Consider the following 18,825-nt stretch of genomic DNA (forward strand, 5'->3'; position numbering starts at 1 on the left):
TTCACTGTGTGCCAGGTGCTGCCCTGCCAAAGGGGTTTGGCTTATGACTACATGCAGCTGAACTCCTAGATGTAGCCTTAACACAAGAAGTAACTTTAAAAAAAAAAAAATTGGCCTAAAGCAAAACTGGTCACAAGTGAAATCCCCTGGAAAAGTGTCAGCAAAATGGAAATACAGCATTCATAGGAGGGGGAGGACTTCGGTTCTGTTACGCTAACGTCACTTTGTGTGGGAGAATGGCGAACGAGATAACAGCAGCGGTAACAGCAGCGACCACAGGCTTACTACTTTCAATGAAAAACTTGAATGGCAAGGTTTTCTTCCTCATCCTATTTCCATTTTTGCAGCTGTTCTGTCAGCTACAGAACTGGTCAGCTCAAAAAGCAAATTCCCTCCTCTGCCCCCCCCCCCCAAAAAAAACACTGATTTTTTTTTTTATTTATTTCAAATGCCATAGTAAAGAATAATTATCTCTCAGAATGCCCTTTGATGTTCTGGTCCCCCACTTTTACCCCTCAGCACACTGGCAACCTGCTTTTGAACAACAACAACAAACAACCAAGAAGAAAAAAAAAAAAAAAAGAACCCACAAGGCAAAAATATTTGCTTGAGGTTGTTTTTTCTTAGCCAGTGCCTGAGGCATGGGCATAGAGTGTTGCAACAAATTCTTCGTTGCATGTGGACAAGAAAACATCTGACAAACCTTTACCAAAGATGATGCTCCATTTTTGGGTGTCTAGCACCCTTTGAGAGCAAACATCTATACTGCAAAAGGATTTCTTCAACTTCCCCCACTTCTCCCTCAACACTGACCCCATAGTTGCACAAAAGCCTACTCTGATTAAAAAATATATATATATTAAAAAATGTGCCTAGGTATTCCAGAAAAAGTAGTCTAGAAGCACATTATGTCTAGTCAAAGGGAGGGGACTTGTGTCTCTTCCTGAATTCACACGCTTCACCTTTAAGATGAAGTATACAGCCATTTCTGGCTCTGCTCAGAACTATTTTTTTTCTAGCTTTATTTCAATATATATTTTTTTTTTTTAATTCAGAACCTGATTCTATATTCATACGGTTTATGAGGACAACCCTGTGTTGTTACTAAAGCTGGTGCAAATGTGAATAAACCAGATTTGTTTTTTGAAAAACAAATAAATAAATTGAAAGGAATAAAGGAAGGAAGGAATAAATTCAGTAAAACTCCAAACAGTACTCTAGAGAACAAAGTTTTCTGCCATCAAACACAATAAAGGGCACAGCAAAAACAAACAGAAGGCACACATCACAATATACACATATTGCAGTCTTCTACTCATAAAAATATCCCCACATTTGCCAGCTCTCCTGCTTTACAAAACCCTCCCCCAGTCACCCAGGCAGACAACTGGCTTGTTTTTAAGGATTAGCAGGAACCGATTTTTCTCCCTAGACATCTCATTTCACTGCTGTTAGAAGGATGAGGGTGGGTGACTGCCATTCAGGAAAGCTGAAATGCCAGCTGCAAGCCTTCACATTTTTCAGTAGCTAAAGTCCTTTTCTGAAAAGTAACTTGGAATCCATTGGCCAGAATACACCTGCATATAGCAGGGATCCCTTCTAAATCTTTGTCACCGACTTGTTTGGTGTTTTAAGTATCTCAAAGACCTGGCTCCCAGAACACAGCTTTCAACCTTTCACCCTCTCCTATTTACTAGAATTAAAGTTGAAATCTTGCCATTGGTAGTCCAAGAAAAGGAGAAGTAACACCTCCCCTCTTGCCCCCCTCAAAATTTGTCATAATTAAAGCCTAGAAAGCTGTATCACAAAGACCCCAAGCCTTTTCCTGGCCTCCTTATTTCATCCTCATGGGGACATACTCCTGAGCTGTCACATCACCCAGGTATTTCTAGGAGCTAAAAAGCTCAAACTCTTAGAGGGGCCTAAGGCATCCCCCTGAAATTTAATGCTAGTTGACTACACAGCTCCCTTTGGCCCCATTAGAAAGGTCAACACAGCAGAACACTGTCAGGTACTTTGAGCCCACTTTTCAACATTCCTTTGAACATCTGGTTAACAGAAACTGCTAGTGTAATTCTCTAAACCAAACAAAGTCAGTATGAGGTCAAAAATATTTCTCGCTTCCATTTATTTCAAGAGGAAAGCTGTGTTTTCTGCGAAGCTTGTGTTCAACAAAATACTCTGTGTGCATCCATTTTTAAAGAAAATATTTTATTACATTATGGGAAAAAAAGCATAATCATCCAAAGTTCGTATTGTTAAAAAAAATTGAAAATTTACTTTAGACAGCGTGTCGGTATATTCTGTTCCGCATGGGAATGGTAAGAAGACTCTATATCATTACTAGATATTGCACAGTCTGAAAGAAACAAAAACAAATCACATGATCTTGGGAACCATCTCACATTATGAAAAACCTACAAAGGAAACATTAAAAAAAAAAAACACACACAATCCTTTCTTTCTACAGTAGCTTTAAGTTTGTAATTCTTGGAATGACCATATTCCACTGAAGACGATCTCAGTGACAGGAAGCTTCATTTCAGCAATCCCTTGTGCAAATAAGATTAATAAAAAAAAATAATAATAATGCAGTTATGTCTCTTGATATTGTGTGGATGGCAATAACCACACAGCTGTTAGATCCCTGCCTGGAAAAAAAAAAAAAAAAAAAAAAAAAAGATGGGGAAAGAGAAGGAAGGGGATTTAGGCCATAAGTTTTGCCTGCAACTCCATCTCTGCCGCCCTTTTGAGTGCAACATCCACCAGTAGCTGGAATCCACTGAAATCCTGGTTAAGGTCTGGTGGGGTTGGAGGAGGAGTGTTAAAGAGCCCACTTTGCGCGTTCGCACCAGGTCCCAGTTTAGAGGCGTCCTCATGGTAGGAGAGGGAGCTGTCTGTGAAGGTGTTGGCCGGGGGCTGCTGCAGGTCCGTGGTCTGGCCTACGTCAGCTGGCTGGCAGAAATGGAAAGGGGCATCTTTCAACGCAGTCACAGTGGTGTGGCAAATCACCGAGGGCCGAGCCAGGACCGAACCCGGAGATGCAGGCTTGGAGGAGGACACAGTCTTGCTGAGCGCGGCGGCGGCGGGGAGGAAGGCGCTCTCCTCCAGCAGGGGAATGAAGGTCTTTGTGCTCATGGAGGACTCCACCAGGCCGCCCTCGGGAAGCTTGGTCCCTCGCCGCGAGATGGTGAACTGGTTTGGGTCTTTGCCATCCTTCCTCAGCATGTCAGGTAGGAGCCTGCGGCGTGCATTGATAAACCAGTTGCAGACCTGGGAATACAAGGACATCTTAATTTCTACCTTCATTCACTTCCAACTATGTGCCACTACAGTCGTTGGGTTAGATTAATGACTCCCTCCCAGCAGTTTGAGCAGTTTCCTCAACCGCAGAACAAAGGAGGCCATGGGACAAGCTCTGACACGCCTGGCTAAGGCCTTTCCCTTGTCCCCGCTCTACCCCCAGCTCCCCGGCTCCTTCTGCGGAAAGCCCCAGGACATCTGAAGAAGGCCAGCCTCAGCCCAGAGGTTTACCTTTTAACTCTGTGCACACACATTAATCTATTAGCCATTGTTCCCTGCGCTTAGGTTAATTAACAACAGGAAAACCTTTTCTCTCTGAAGAGGGCCACTCCTCCCACAAATAGTTACTGATTTTCCTTGTTCAACTGACTGTGTCGACAGACATAACATGAATTACCTCATTTAAGTTTGTCCTTGTTTAAATATCAAACCAGTTTCCTGGGCGATACAGGATAGTTTATAGTTTAACGTCTTTTTTGTGTTTACTACATGAAGGTTTTCTTTATGATGTTACACAAAGGAAATTTTACTTCACAGCCAATTACGGAATTTGTACTAACGAACTAATCTGGAAAAAATAAAGCCCAGAAGCCAACACAAGCACTCTATATTTAGCGTCACGCCAAACCAGGGCTTGCAGAAGTCTTCCTACAACTACCTTCTCACGAGGTGGAAAGTGGCAATTGCTCACAGCACTTCTACTAAAGGGGATCATGAAAGACAAGGATGTTGCATCCAGGGGACCTCACAGTTGCCAGCGGTATAGCCTCAAGGTGAGAATCCAAAACCAACCACATAAAAGCCTGATCGCACCCATGCTAATGCACTTGAGTAGCTCTATCCATACAGGTTGTTCCACTAATCTTACTGGAAGTCGTCATGCACATAATTATAAATATTCTTGTTCTACAGGAACGAGCCTCAAGTTGCAGTTTTAGAAGCAAGGAGTTATATACTCAGCCGTGCATCGATCACCATAAAACCTCTGTTGACAAACTAATCCCTTCTTCTCACAATAAATTACCTTATACAGACACTTTATGTCTTTTTGGCCCCAATTCTGCGAAAATTAGCATTCGTGTTGAAATTCATGACTGTCTGTTCTCCCAAAGAACTAATTTTATTCCCAGTAAACAAAGATCACCGTAACACACAACTCATCTGGATTTCTCCTTACAACTGTCAGGAGAAGAGTGAGTACTTATTAAAAAAAAGAAAACATTACAGAGTATAAATACTTACATCACTGACTAGACAACAGGTAAATTAAGAAGAAAACAGTTCCTTTAAACAAAACAAAACAAAAAAGACTGCTTTATTTGAATACCTGTAGTGTGGAAAGGTGTGTTTGCCGGGATAACAGCACTTTTTCTTGCTCTGAAGGATAAGCATTGTATCGGTGCTCATATAGCCAGTCCCGAAGAATCTGGACAGACTCCTTGGGCAGGTTGCCACGTCTCCTACGTTTGCCTGAGCCAGCAGATGAAGAAAGATCCAGTGGGACATCCATAGTGTCATCGTCCTCTGTTTCGCTGCCTGATATTGCAACTACACCTGCAATTACAAAAAGGAAAGCACCATCAGCCTCCTACCCCAGTCAACTATTTAGCTCCAGCGTCTGATGTTTCAGACACTTCTTATTACGTTAACTAACCACCTTTACCATCAATCATGGCACAGCCTTTATAGGGGATTTATCCTGTAGTGTTAACTTGTCAAACTGTAGCTTTTCTGTCAGTTGAACAAAAAGTAGTACCAATGCGACATTCCTAAGGGAATTCTCTGTAAACCCTCATTTTCTTGTTCCCTTAGCAACCTTTTATCTGCTGCATGTTATCAGATGGCTTCTATCTAACGCCAATATTGTCCAAATTTGCTTGCTATGGTATGCATCCAACACTCTTCTCTTGAAGGATAGCCAGTGGCTGGGCAAAGGGCCAACAGACAAAAACTGAAAAACCATACACCCAATTCAAGCAATGGGTTATTTAATTACTCCTTAAAATGCTGATGCTTCCCTCACGGGAGAGAGGGCTTGTAGATTTTTATAAATTAATAGCTCATTCCAGAACTATTAATAACAACTAATGGAGCAAGAAAAGAAAAAAGGGAGAATTGTGTCTGCCTCCATCCTCATGTAACTTTCAGTTAGTTTAAAAAAATAAAAAAAATCAGGAAAATGAAAGAACCAGGTGTATAAACTCAGGTAGAAGTCCACTAGTATAACCAAAGATGGACTTCTGAAATTTAATTGCAGTTCAAGCTCAATCATTCAGAAAATCATGTACCACTTTGATTGCATCCTCTTTATTTTTCCCCCAACTTCAGGGTTTTAATCTCATATTTCACCCTGTGGAAGTGCATGTTCTGTGTGCTACGCTTATTACAGTCTCCGGGTTTACAAGTTAACTGCATGCCTTTTTCTTTCACAACACAAAGAAAGAATTTCAGAAATTGATCATCACTTTCTATATATGCACCACTCTTTACTGCTTCACTACTTGAAGATATGTTAAGAAAATAAAGTAAATACAAGTACTTAACAGCCAGTAGCTAAGAAGACTACAATTCTACTCCTTTGGTATAGGATACACAAGTCACTGATGAAGCAAGTTATACCTTAAAATACACAGAAAACTTTAAACACTCACACCAGGTAAAGCTCACCAGTAATTTTGAAATCTTACAAAACTACATATAAATCTATGTAAGATATCACACATTTCAATTAGTGCAATCCAATACTAATTTCAAGTGAAAATAGACTGGTTTTCAGAAGCCTTCTACAAAAAAAAAAAAAAAAAAAAAAAAAAAGTACTAGAAGCCCATAATAAGCTTTGTTTCAAACTTGCATTTCATGTTGAGAAGGGAGGGAGGGAGGGGGAGGAAGAAGGAACTTGCTCATTCATAACAGCAAAACTGAAAACACTAATAGTAAAACCGAGTTAAATGTCAGAAGTCAAAATTTTATGTGGGCAACTACCCATAATTCAAAGGTTCTGTTTAAGGAAAGAAAGTCAGCCCTGAAATATAAACCATGTGCCTGTGAAAGTGTAAAACTACATGAAGCTATTAAAAAAAGAAAAAAAAAGGAAAGGAAAAGAAAAGGAGAAGGCTGTATGTGAAAGTTTTGCTCCACACTTCCCGATGTGTGTGGGGGAAGGACCTCTTCCTCCCCCCCTTTTAAACTGCAGCCAATGCTGACATGGTGAATTATTCTTTCTTCCTCCTATGTATGAGTAGCTTCAGTATCATTACATTTAGTTTAAGTTGTCCAGATTTCAATGCATGTTTTTGACATGCAAGGGTTCCCAGTAGGATGATCAATCTGCAAAGTGTCTGGCACGGTTACTTCAGTAACTCAGTATTGTTTTCGTTCTCTCAGTTGCTGATTTACGCCCACTGACAAACACCAAACTGACATAACGTATTTTTCCTGGGATGATTTGCCACAAATTATCCAGTCGTGGGGCAGGAACAATAGGGAAATATTTAAATGCCCAACACAAGATAAACCCCCTAAATTAGGTAAACAGGTTCTTAATTCACGTAGAAAGTATGTCAAGTTTGCTTTAAAGGATTATGAGCAAACTCTTTTCTGTTTGTAATAGCTTCATGCAAAGTGCTGTCATGCTTGCAATCTAACCTGAGAACACGCCTTGCACAACGGGGTCCTGGAGCACTTCTTGGAACAAAGATCACTCGCAGACAACGTGATGGCTCTGCAAAGCAGCTTCTAAATCAAGTGCTAGAACTAGCTAAAACTAGCCCAGATTATTCAATGTTTTCAAATGCGCCGTTCTTGTTTGTCAGAAACTAGAAGCGTTGCAGCACTCCAGTGGGTTGGGTTTTTTGTTTGTGTTTGAATTTAACAGGCAGCGAGACAGGACTTTGGAAGACAGGGACAGGCAAACAGTGAAGACTGGAAGTAAGGGAGAGGAGCCAAAGAAACTACTCCTATGAGAAAATGAGGTGTCTCACAGCTTGTGAGCCATATTTACGTGGTGTAACGAGAAGTCCTCCAGACATGCATCACCACCCCACTTGGCATGACCTCTCTGGGACCTAACGCACAGCTGAAGCACTCCACTGGAGCTTCGCTGAATTAGAGAAAACCGCCTCGGCAGCAAAACTCGGTACAAAACTGTTGCTCTCTTCCACCTGAAAAAGTGGCGAAGTAACTGCCCTCGAAGCCAGCAGCATGAAAAGCTCTCTGTGTTTTGCAAACACCATCTCCTGCCTCGGCACTTGTGAAGTAAAAGTTGCCGTCTGACTAACCGTAGCTTACCTAGCAAGGAATGAGTCAACGGCAGAGCTGCCCTTTGACCGGCTTGCTCGGTGTGTCAGGTTAATTGACAGGGTGAGCTGGTGACACAGAGCAGGTTCGGGTTCAGCAGGAAACCCAGCGTTACAACTTCTCCTCATTTAAATAGAGCAGCAGCCCTCTGAGCTGCTCGCAGATACTCCCGCGGCGCAGCGACAGGAAGTCCTGGCTACAAACCTCGCACGGCCCCAGCTGATATTTTTTTTTTTACTAGAGCAGGAGCCACGTTGCTGCTGTCAAGGCTCTGTTTTCATTAAAGCATTCCTGCTGATTACAACCCAGCTTTGTTTTGCCTCCGTGTTAGTAATCAGGCTATTCGTTGCTGGTTTCCTGTTTTAACAGGGCCCAACTGAAAAGGTTTCTGGCCGGGCTCCACCACTGGACCATTGGCTTACTGTTATTTACACCCAGAATAAAGGCCCGCGGACATGCCGAGTAGCCCCAGCTGACCTACTAATTTATGTCATCTTCAAAGCAGGCTAGCGTCAGGTTACGCTCCGTCCTCTCCTAAACATGTTTAATCTAAACAGAAGAGCTGCTTTTATAGGACTAAACCAAAGCAGCACGGGTTTGCTCGCAGAGGTCCCAGCCCCAGGTCTCTGCTGCCACAGACAAGTGGCCCGTGCCACCAACGACCCGAGGACTGCACGATCAGCAGCCCTCCTTAATAAATTACTTTATCCTCCTGGCTTCCCAGCTGCAGCCATGTACATGACTGCACACCCCGTTGCACGGTATCACAGCCCAGAGACTTTACGGGTCCTCCTGTAACCAGCTCAGGGCAGATTGCACCCAGGGTCCTGCACACAATCCTGAGCCCCACACCCAGCCGTGAACAGTTTGGGGAAAAAAGTACGGCGATGACTGAAGCTGGTTTCAAAATAAACTACTGCTCCTTCAGAAGGCACGCTGAAATACTCAAGGGGGAGGGCAAAGCATTTGGAGAGGCTGAGGCAGATGAAACGGGAGTTAGCAAACTCAAAATCCAGGCTACCAGGAAGAAACCCACCACCATCCCATTGTGTCGAGGAAGAGGCTCACTGAGGAAGTGGCACAGGCCAATTGCTATTCAAAACAGGACAAAGTATACCACAAGAAACAATCTCTGCCCTCCAGAGAGGGAACCGACAAAGATCACCTTCGGGAAAAGCTCCCACCCCTCCCCGTCGGTGCTTTGTGAACTTAAGGTGGATTTTTATGAGCACGGATAAGCAGAACTAGCTCCCATCTAAGGCCCCGATCCTGTTGCAACCGAGTTCAGTAGGATTCCTCACATGTATAAACTTGAACGTACGCCTGTGCCTTCGCAAGACTGTATTCCAAATCAGCTAATTAACAAGCTGAGTGTGTTCCGTGTGATCGCTATCGGGTTATTATTTGTAAATGAAACCATCCACAGAACAGTCCTCAGGGTTTTAACCCACAGGCTGATAAAGGAAAAAAAAAATAACAAATAAAAGCAAAAAAAAACACGAACTAAAGTTTAACGTGAAGTTAAAACCCAACAAAAGTAAATTAGTTTAGAATTATTCATAAGCAACCAAGAATTACAGAATGCATAAGGGAATTTCCACGGAAGAAAAAGAAAAAAAAAGAAAACTTTTCCTTTGAGTATGTTTCAGAAGTGAGGAATCAGCTTATTTGTTTTCCTCTGCATTTCACAGCTTGAGCTCTGTTGCTTCTAAAGCAGCCAGACTTGGCTACGCTACACGTTTTTTTCCCCTTTAAAACAGGATTTTTCTAGGACTGCGAGCAAGGAATCTGAAACAAAGTCATTCTTTGAAACTTCTTGAGCCAGCCCCGAATGCCAGGAGGTGCCAAACAACTACAAGCCTAACCTTGAACAAAACAAAGGCGCCCGAACCCCAACGCCTGGCTGAAAGTTTCCATCCCCATCCCCTCGCCTTCTCCTTTCTGCCAGGCGAGCCCCTGGCCCCCTGCCCCACTCGGGAGCCCCCCAGGCCCGTCACCTTGCGTGGTTTCCATTGTTCCAGCCCCAAGCCTGCAGCCCTGGGAGCGGAGCTCTGCCTCCCTCTCTCTCGCACACAAAGCCCTACACACACACACACACACACGCATACCTAGAAACGACGTCAGCACTTTTCACACACATTTATTTCGGGGGTGGCAAGAACAACAGCCGAAAGTGCAGGGAGTTTTGGTATTTCAGCAACCAGCAGCTGCCCTCGGGGAGAGAAGTCTGAACAATGGAAGCAACAGCAGACAGGAAACCAGCTCACCACTGCTGTGCAAATAGGGAGCATAGGAATGTCCTAAAAATAACCGGGCTGAATTAATTCAGTGAAACCATGCAAGAAAAAAAAAAAAAAAAAAGTATAAATTAAAAATCGCTGCTTGCAGCAGGGTTAAGGGTCCCGGGAGGAGACCCCCGAAGGCGGCTGTGCCTCCAGGTGCGGACAGCGGGGCTGGGCACCCCAAGGGAGTGGGGGTGCCTTTGTGGCCCCATTCCCTTTGTGTGCAAGCCCCAACCCGCTCACCAAGGCTGGAAACCCTCTGGGGGGGGGTACACCTCGTTTCCAGCACCCCTCGGGGCTCGCCTTGCACATACAGGCTGCCCTCTCTGGGGGCATCAACAAGGAGGTGTGGGGGAAAAGAGCCTGAGTGTGGGGCAGCGAGCTGCTCCCCTCTCCGCCACGGGGCACTGGGTGTCCTGGGAGCGCTTTGGGAGCGCACCACAAGCTGGTGAATCACGGCCGCGGGGCAGCCGCTCGCTGCCAGCCTCGCCCCGGCCCCAAAACGCGGGGCCCCAAAAAAAGCGCGGTCCGAGGGGGGAAGGGGCAGCACGCTGCAAAGTTTTCGTAAACAGCACAAAGAAAACCCAGAGAGCCTCGTTTGTTACAAAGGGAAGGGAGAGGTGGGGGGGGGGGGGGGTGCATGTGCGTCTTCCTCCTCCTTTTAACCCTAACCGCGTGCAAACTTTTGCACTTCTTCCCTCTCTGTTACGGGATGCAAGGGGAGAGCAAGGCAGGCAGCTCCCGCAGCCCCTCGTCCCGTGGCGGCAGACAAAGAGCGGCGGAGGCTGCCCCGCTCCCAGCCGAGCCCCCTGGGCTCAGCCCTGCCCGCCGGGAAGCGGCTGGGGACGGGGAACCAAAACTTTGGCTTGTGACAGCCGCCGGCAGCACCCGCCTGGGGCTGCGAGCCCAGCGGGGTAAGGGCAGCCCCAGGGGGCAGAGGGGGTCCGGGGGAGGCTGAGGGGCTCCGTCCCGCTCGGCTGCCCCCCGAACACGGCCGCCCCCCGCCGGGGGAAGGGGCGCAGGATCCCCCCCTCTCTCTCCTCTCTCTCTCTCCCCGCAGGCAGGTACCTTTTTTACTTTTCATCTTGACGGCGAGGACCGAGCCGCCGCTGCCGCCCGCTGAGCCAAGTTTCTGCCGGCCGGCCGCTTGCTCCCCTTTTAAACTCGGCGAGGAGGAGGAGGAGGAGGAGGAAGGACGAAGCAGCAGCAGCAGCAGCAGCAGGAGGAGAGGAGCGCGGTGGGTGCCAGGCGCCCGGGCCGGGTCCTTGGTGCTGTCAGCCGGAGCCGCGGGGCTCTGCCTCCCCCCTGGGGCTCGCTGGCGGAGGCGGCTGTGGCCGGGGTGGGCTTCCCTCCCCCCCGTCCCTTTGTTCCTTTCTGGCGGGGATTGGCCCCGGCTCGGTAAAGTGAGAAAAGGCACGGGAGGAAAAGGTACACGCCAGTGCGCCCTCCCCCACCTTCCAGCAGTGAGTAAGAGTAACCCGGAGCTACGCGAGCACTCGCGGCGCTGCCTCCTCCTCCTCCTCCTCCTCCCGGCCGCCTCTCTCCTCCCCTGCCGGCTGCTGCGGCTCCGCCAGGCGGGAGGGGAGGGCCGAGGGGGGGGGGGGGTCCTGCGAGCCTCCCTTTCTTCCAGGCAGCCGTTTGATCATTAAACTGGAAGGAGAAAAAGGGAAGGGGGGAGCGAGGAGGAGAGGGGGGGGAGATTTTGACAGCTGCCCTTGACTAGCCTCCTCCTGTTGCTGCCGGATGAACCACCCACTCCTGCGTGTGAATAGCGAGGAGAAGAAAGGAGAGTGTGTACGGCAGGAGCACCCCCCCCACACTCCCTGCCAAGGCGCGTCCCCTTTCTGGGGTTATTTTTACAAAAGGTTGTTATATGTTTTTTAATTTTTTATTATTATTATTTTTTTTATTCTCCCTCCCTCCCGTCCCGCTGGATCTCGCCGTGCCACACGCTTTGAAAGAGAAGTCTCCCGGCTTGACTCATCCCCGCCAGCACGTGGTGCAGCAACAGTTTATTTTCCTCACAGCCCGGAGCGATGCGGGAGCCCCCGGCCCCGCAGCACCGGCCCCGCTCCCGCTGCTTCGCCCGCACCCCCGAACGAAGGCGAAACTCCGGGTGGGGTGGGGGGGTCGGGGGGGGGGCGCATACAGCGGGCGGGGGCTTAGCGTGGAAAGTAAGACGAGCCGCCTTACCTTTAAAAAAAAAAAAAAAAAAATGAAAAAGGAAAAGGCGTGCGGATGTGGTGTGTTTTTGTGCGTGTGTTTGTTTTAGTGCCGCGCGGCCACGTGCTCGCTTGTTTGTGAACGAGGCGGCGCCGGGGCAGGCATGTCGGGCTGCGAGCGAGCGCTTTAAGCGGCTGATGAAATAATAAATTCCTACGGCGAAAACAGGGCTCGCTTCTCCCCCCCTTCCTTTCCCTCCCTCTCTCTTTTTTTTTTCGGGCTCAGCCGATCTGCACAAACGCGCATTCACGGCAGAAGAGGAAGCGACGGCGCTTTTTCAACAGCGAGCCCTTCCCCGGCACCTCGTAACTATTTTTTTATGTAGCGTAATTACGGCGACCTAGCCGGAGATAAAAACAGCTGGGACAGCCTGAGCCGCGGACACGTGCGGCTCTTGAGCAATGGCAGGCACCGGGGGGCTGCGCTACCTCAGGGCAGCGCCCGGCCGTTACCGGCCGTTAGCCGCCGTTACCCGCCCGCCAACCGCCCTGTGTGTGTGTATGGGGGGGGTGCGCGCCCTGCCAGCCCCGTTCCCGCCGCCTCCCCGCCTCCATTTTGTGTCCCTTCAGTGCTCTGGGGTCGGGAAGGGATCGGGGAGCCGTGAGGGCAGCCCCCCGCCGGCCCTCCCCTCCCTCAGGGGGCAGCCGGAGCGCGGAAGGAAAAGGCTGGGGTATTTTTAACGCGCCCAGAGCCGAGTTGTGTCTCTGGAGGGAGCGGTGACTCATAGGTGGCGTGTGAGAGCGATTTAAATAAATAAAAAAAAATTACTTTTTTTTTTTTTTTTGGTTGTTTTTAAAGCCCTGCTTCCCAGCTGTGAGAGCTGACTCTTCGGGCTGTTGCTTTGAGCGCCCAAAGCGTGGTCGTGCCGAAGAAAAGAAAAAAAAAAAAAAAAAAAGTAATGACGGGAAGTTAACAAAAGGCACGTCAGGGAGTTGAGGAGATTTCCCCCTCCACATACGAGCCGCCTCACGCTTGTTTATTGTCCTTGGGACTGCTGGCAAGTTGGGCAACCAAACTCATGCACCCCCAATCCCCCCCCCCCTTTTTTTTTCTTGGGTGAGGTCATTTTTACGAGGGGAAAAAATAAAGCTTTTCGCTCACACCGAGCTTAAGCTCACTTTTAAGCGTGTGAGTAACAGGCTTCCTAACGCCGCTGGAATGCTGGTCCCAAGGAATTCACTCAAAGGGGAAAATTGATTTTGACTTAGCACATGGCTGCGTTCAAAGCTGTAAAAAGCAAGGGGGTAGGACCGAGGACCCCAGATGAGCAAGTGTTTGTGCCTAGTTCCCTGGGTACAGCATGAGTAGAAAAGTGTTATTTTGTTTTGTTTTGTTTTTTGGCAAGTTACTCTGGGTGCAAGTATTGCAGGGAGAAAGACAAAGTGGATTTGTGCAGTTTTCATTTATTGTCGGGTTGGGGCAGTACTTGGGGTTTCTCGACAAATTCTGACTTCTTTTAGCACTTGAAGATACGTTTTGGAGGTTTTAGCGTGGACAAAACTTGCTATGAAGTAGAGCAGTTGGAAGCTGTAGCTTTCTGGAACAGTAAAACTTCAACACGCTTGAAAGAAAATGGTATCTAAAAAGATAACAGGTGATTTCATTGCTTGTTCTGAGCTGGAATTTAAGGGTAGAGAATGACTTTATTTTTGAGTGAGTTCAGTAAACCGGAGGCTCATAAGTTGATGGTGAGTGTTGGTGTTGGCTGCTGCTGCTTGTGGGCAGAAGCAGTTGGTATGTAAGAAAATACATCACTTTCCACAGTTCTCTGTTTCTCTTCACAGGTTGGCAAGGCTGTGGATTTAGTATTACTTAATCTGCTGGAGCTGTATCAGCACTAATCATATCTCACGTGCAGTTCATGCTGCTCACGGAGCAACTTTAGCTTCTATGCAGCTCCTCAGGTAAGTGCGTGCTCTACACATACATCAAGATACGTCTGTACCAACAGGTTTGAACAACCTGGCTTAGCCACAGCAAGTTCAACTCTGTCTGGATTTGTCTGTATTGACATGCTGTAAGTATGTGTAGAACTGGATTCAAAGAGAAAGAAAAAAAAAAAAACTGGAGGGTCTAGATTTTGAGTTGTTCAATGGTTGTCTGTACCACAGGTTTGTGAGTGTTCTGTGGTCCTGCATGTTTGTTTTTGTCCTGTTGCACTGCCATATGTGATACCTTGTGTGACTAAGTGTATGTGTCTTATTTACAAGTGCTTTGCTGTGTGATGCTGGGACTGCGTGTGCCTAACAACCACTGAAGTCTCCAAGACTATGCTTTGGACATAGAAACTCCTACAGGGAGTGCTCTGGAAAATCAATGCTTAGGTGTCACAGGCTTGTGGATATGTTATCTTAGTCTGTTTGTTCCAGTTTCCCATTCATTAACTTGAGAGTATCATATCTTCTCTCTTTATAGGACATCGTGACAATAAACATGACGCTGATCTCTGTGGAACACTGAGATACCACTGAAGTGTTTGTGAGGAAACATACTACTTTATAGTTTGTGCAGAATTAATTAGTGCACAGTAAGTTAAGCAAGTTACACCTTTCACAACAAGAATAAAGTGATGCAACAAATAACTGTTCTTTCAGGGGATAAATCTGTCCTATGCACGGAAAAAGAGGGATTCTTGTGGGTCACACCCATTCTTCACCTTTACTTACCCATGACATTGACTAGTCTCAGATGGTCTAGAGGAAAAGGAGAGGCCACAGAAGGCAGACAGACATGAGGTAATATTTTCCCACAAATGTCCCATTCTATTCTTTAATGGTTAGATACAAGCCCTGAAGCAATAGCTTAATAAAACTTACTTTGTTAATGAGATAGGTGGATGGTTTCTATACTGGTATAAATGTTTGATATCTGTGTGGTATTTAAACACTGTAATGACAGGCAGTGGCAGAGTACCATGTTGAATTGTGAATTACATAAGGCATTTCTTTTTTTTTCTTCTTATCTATTTATTTCATTGAATATCCTCTTGTGCTTTGAGACAAGGAAAACAAAGTTCCTGTTTTTTACCTGCTCTTTACCATTTGTTATTCTATGTGAAAAGCATCACGTCTGCTTTCGAAGATAAATAAATCAGTTTTCACAATCTCTTTTCCTATGAGAATTGCTCCCAGCTTTTGATTGTTGTCTTGGTTCTTTCCCAAGTCTATTTGGTCCTGCAGTATTCCATTTTTCAGTAGAGGTGACTTAGGCTGCACGCAGTATTCTAAGCGAGGTTATGCCTCTGATTACAATATATATATGTGTATTTGATATTACTCCCTGACCTATTTCTTCTGGAATCCAGCATGTTAGGCGTTATTTTTGGCTGCTGCTACATACTGAGCAGAGGGCTCTAACAATTTTGGAGAGCATATAGCTTGTTTGAAGTTACTCTTATCTGCGGTTTTATATTCATCTTGGTGTTGAGCTTCTGTTATTGCATTATTCATTCATGCAACAGGAGTCACACTGCAGTTGTGACAAGTTTCCCTCTTCCCAAATACATTTTTGATAGCTGCAGACTTCAGTACCTCACTCTTCTTTACCTGTCCTGTTTTTTTTTTGTCTCTCACTGGGCTGAGTTAATATATTAAAACAGAGTACAGGACCTGGACGCACCCTACTGTTAACCTTTTGTCATAATAAAAATTAGCCGTGCACTGTGTTTCTCTTGCTCTAACCAGATTTTCTTTCGTGACAATTGTTTGCCTTTTCCCCAAGCTTGTTCTTTGTCTGGTAGCTCCTTGTATGGAACCTTTTCAGAAACTTTGGAAATCTAAATTATGCCAGCCAGCTGCGCTCCCATAATTAGAGCTCACTTTGTCGCCATTGTGAAAGGGGGGGAAAAGGGGTAAATCAAAGTTGTGAAGACAATCCTAACATTTCAGAACTTCTCTGTAATAGACTCGGCAACTTGGATGTGCTTTACACTCTTTTATGTGTGCGCTTTTGTGCTTGTCAAAGATCAAACAGGAGGCAAAGCTCAGGAATCCCACATGTGGAATCACACTGATTCCTGTCTGGTATGGCGTCAGGTCTCCAACCTTTGGGTTCTCTTCATGGATTTTAGTACAGACTTGAGCTAACAGGCAGTAGTTACCATTCTTGGTGAAGATCAGCTGCTCCTGTGATGCCTGCTTGCCACTGAGATTTTCAGACACCAGTGAAGAGGGATGCTGCTCCTGTTGGAGGTTTTAGTGCTGTCTTTCTCTGGGGCCTCCTACAACTCCTCGTGTGCCAGCCCTTGCTCCCTTATTTCCACGTAGGCCTCCCCCACATCTGTGCCTCAGTATGTAAGCATATGGAAATAGAGTATTATCATGATTACTACAGAGGCAACTTAAGTACATGCAGTAATGTTATAAGACAATGCAGAAACTTCATAAATGGCATAATCACTTCTGCTCTGAGACTGGAAGCTGCACAGATACTCGGGGGAGTGGTTTACGAAGCTTGCTTTAACATGAAAGCGTACAATTTGAAGTCAGGCCACTGTGTAAAATTAAAATTAAAAGTGAATTATAGATTTAATCTTGCCTGGAGTAGCAGTGTTCACTTTCAGGTTTTAACTTAAAATGAAAGTGTGACTAGGAACAGACCGCAGGCATGTAATTCCACTGTTTATGTAGAAATTAGCATTTTTGTCCACCACAGATGCATCTTGTGCCTGCTTTACCTTCTTGTCTATGGTGGGGGGTAGGAGGCAGGGCTCTGGCTCTTATCTTTAGTGTGACACAAGTGAGCATATCATAATCAGCGTGACAAATGACATGGTTGTTAACAGTCTCAGTCTAGTTCAAGAACTTGTGGCATGGGAGAAAACAGATCCTTCTTTCCTGAAATTTGAAACTGGGTGCAATTTTGCAATTTATGTAATCAGTTTTTGCTTATCTGGAAGAAGTATAGCAAGTAACGTGGGTATGGCTGACCAAAAAAATGTGGTTTGGGGATTTTTTTTTTTCTGCTTGTGGGATAACAAAGCTGCTTTTACCACAAACTGTTGCATATCAAGAACAAAGCAGTAGGCTTATTGCGATGCACCCCAAGCAAGGGTGTCCTCTCCTAGCTGAACTTGTCTATCTAAATACTAGAATGACTATCTCCTCTTAAACTTTTTTTTTGTCTACAGTGTTACTGTTTGTATTAAAATCATCTAATAAAGCAATGAAAACAAAGCCGAAAACAGACCTGCACTTGATACCTGATATTTCTCATGGGCAAAATGTTAATTTAAAATGAAAAAAATTCCAAGTACTCTGCACACTTTCTGTTTAGTGTAGTCTAGTCTAAACAAAACAATTTAATGGGTCAGCCAGGTATTTGGTTAGTATCTACAGTTGTTTGTTTGTTTGTTTGTTTTAAAAAAGTTTTTAAAAGAATTACTATATTTCAGGAACATTATTTTAAAAGTTTTCTCTGTCCTTATCAGACAAGGTTAAATGGTGCTTGCAGAAGCACAAAAAAATGTGATCATAATGAAGGCATTATTACAGTAAATATTACTTGGTATAACAGATTACATGATTAGTTTTCTTAATAAGTATCTAGCTTGGAATACTTGTTATGGTCTGGGAACTAACAAAGTGACACCAATAGAAGGTGAAGGTGAGTGTTGGGGAATAAAAGGCTCAGAAGACAGACCTCTTGAAAGCTTAATACTTGGAAAAAACAAAGTTCTTGCTGAAGATGCAGAGTTGCCATTCTTATGTAGAAAATAAATACCTTCTGAGATCTCAGATTTTCCATGTCTTTTTACCAGAATATAAATGTGGATATTATTTGCTGGATATAATAGTATAGAAAAACCTATTCATATGTTACCTTGTGCTGCACAAAGACTGAAAGGATGCAGACTAATTTTAAAATAGTAAGATTTTATGACAGGCCACAATTAAACACTGTATATTGAATTTGGAAAAGCTTTCACTGTTGTTTGTGCTGTACCTGCTCTGAATATATGCTGGAGGCCCTGGGAAATTCCAAGTTACTAGCTTTGTACATCAGTTGGTATTGCGTTCGCTTTTTTTTTCTGCTGTGATTATTTTATTAATCTTAACTGCCGTACCATTTAATGGTCATATTATTGCTACCCATAATTTTCACATGTTGAAAGAATATTCTGCTTGTGGTTAAATATTATAGACGTTAGGAAAAATTCTGAGTGTGACCAGTCAAATTTGCAGCATGATGGCACAACTTCATCAGTTGAGGATCTAAACAAGCTATTAACATGATTTTATTTTCTGAGCATTTATGTACAAAGGAGTCAACTGAGAAAATTCAGTGCCTGCTTGAGAGGCCCAGCCTTAAAGAACAAATTTGTACTAATAGGGGCTGGTGCTTCTGTCTTGCAGGTGATATTAGTGAGCTGCTATTTTCACCTGGGTGGAGCCCTGCAAAGGAGGCTTAATGACTCAAGAAAGGGGTTACATGTTCACTGCTGAAAAAGGCGTGTGAGGTTTTTAAAGTGATAGGTAATGGGTGTTGGCTACCTTTCTGTAAAATCCTAGACATAGCCTGAGGCACTAGACTTCTGAAGGCAACTGCTCGTTGTGATGACTTGGGACTGTGCCTGTCTGCAGTTACGATCTAGTGTGCCAAGAAGGATCCCTAAACCTGCATGTGGCCCTTTGGAGGAAAGAAGGGAAGAGCTGCGGTGTAAGGAAATAAGGAAATGAATTTGACCAAGACTTTGTTGCTCGCTTTTTTTTTTTTTTTTTC

The 18,825-nt window shown here is 45.2% G+C and overlaps 1 protein-coding gene and 1 long non-coding RNA gene across 3 annotated transcripts; one reads left to right on the forward strand and one right to left on the reverse strand.

The window, feature by feature from the left end:
* Positions 1–2,692: 2,692 nt before the first annotated feature.
* TGIF1 (TGFB induced factor homeobox 1) lies at positions 2,693–11,400 on the reverse strand. 2 transcript variants are annotated; one of them, XM_032182303.1, is made up of 3 exons: positions 10,951–11,400; positions 4,631–4,857; positions 2,693–3,273 (listed from the first exon to the last, which is right to left on the reverse strand). In XM_032182303.1, the coding sequence occupies exons 1-3, from the start codon at positions 10,964–10,966 to the stop codon at positions 2,707–2,709; spliced, it is 810 nt and encodes a 269-aa protein (XP_032038194.1). In that variant the 5' UTR covers positions 10,967–11,400; the 3' UTR covers positions 2,693–2,706. The 2 variants fall into 2 exon arrangements, with proteins under 2 accessions (XP_032038194.1, XP_032038196.1); XM_032182305.1 differs by lacking the exon at positions 10,951–11,400 and adding an exon at positions 9,598–9,632.
* Positions 11,401–12,352: 952 nt separating this feature from the next.
* On the forward strand, positions 12,353–15,231 carry LOC116486347. The gene is made up of 3 exons (XR_004252944.1): positions 12,353–12,410; positions 13,890–14,009; positions 14,521–15,231. It is a non-coding gene; the product is annotated as an uncharacterized LOC116486347 (long non-coding RNA).
* Positions 15,232–18,825: the final 3,594 nt, after the last annotated feature.

The sequence above is a fragment of the Aythya fuligula genome, chromosome 2, assembly GCF_009819795.1.
Source record: "Aythya fuligula isolate bAytFul2 chromosome 2, bAytFul2.pri, whole genome shotgun sequence".
NCBI lineage: Eukaryota > Metazoa > Chordata > Aves > Anseriformes > Anatidae > Aythya > Aythya fuligula.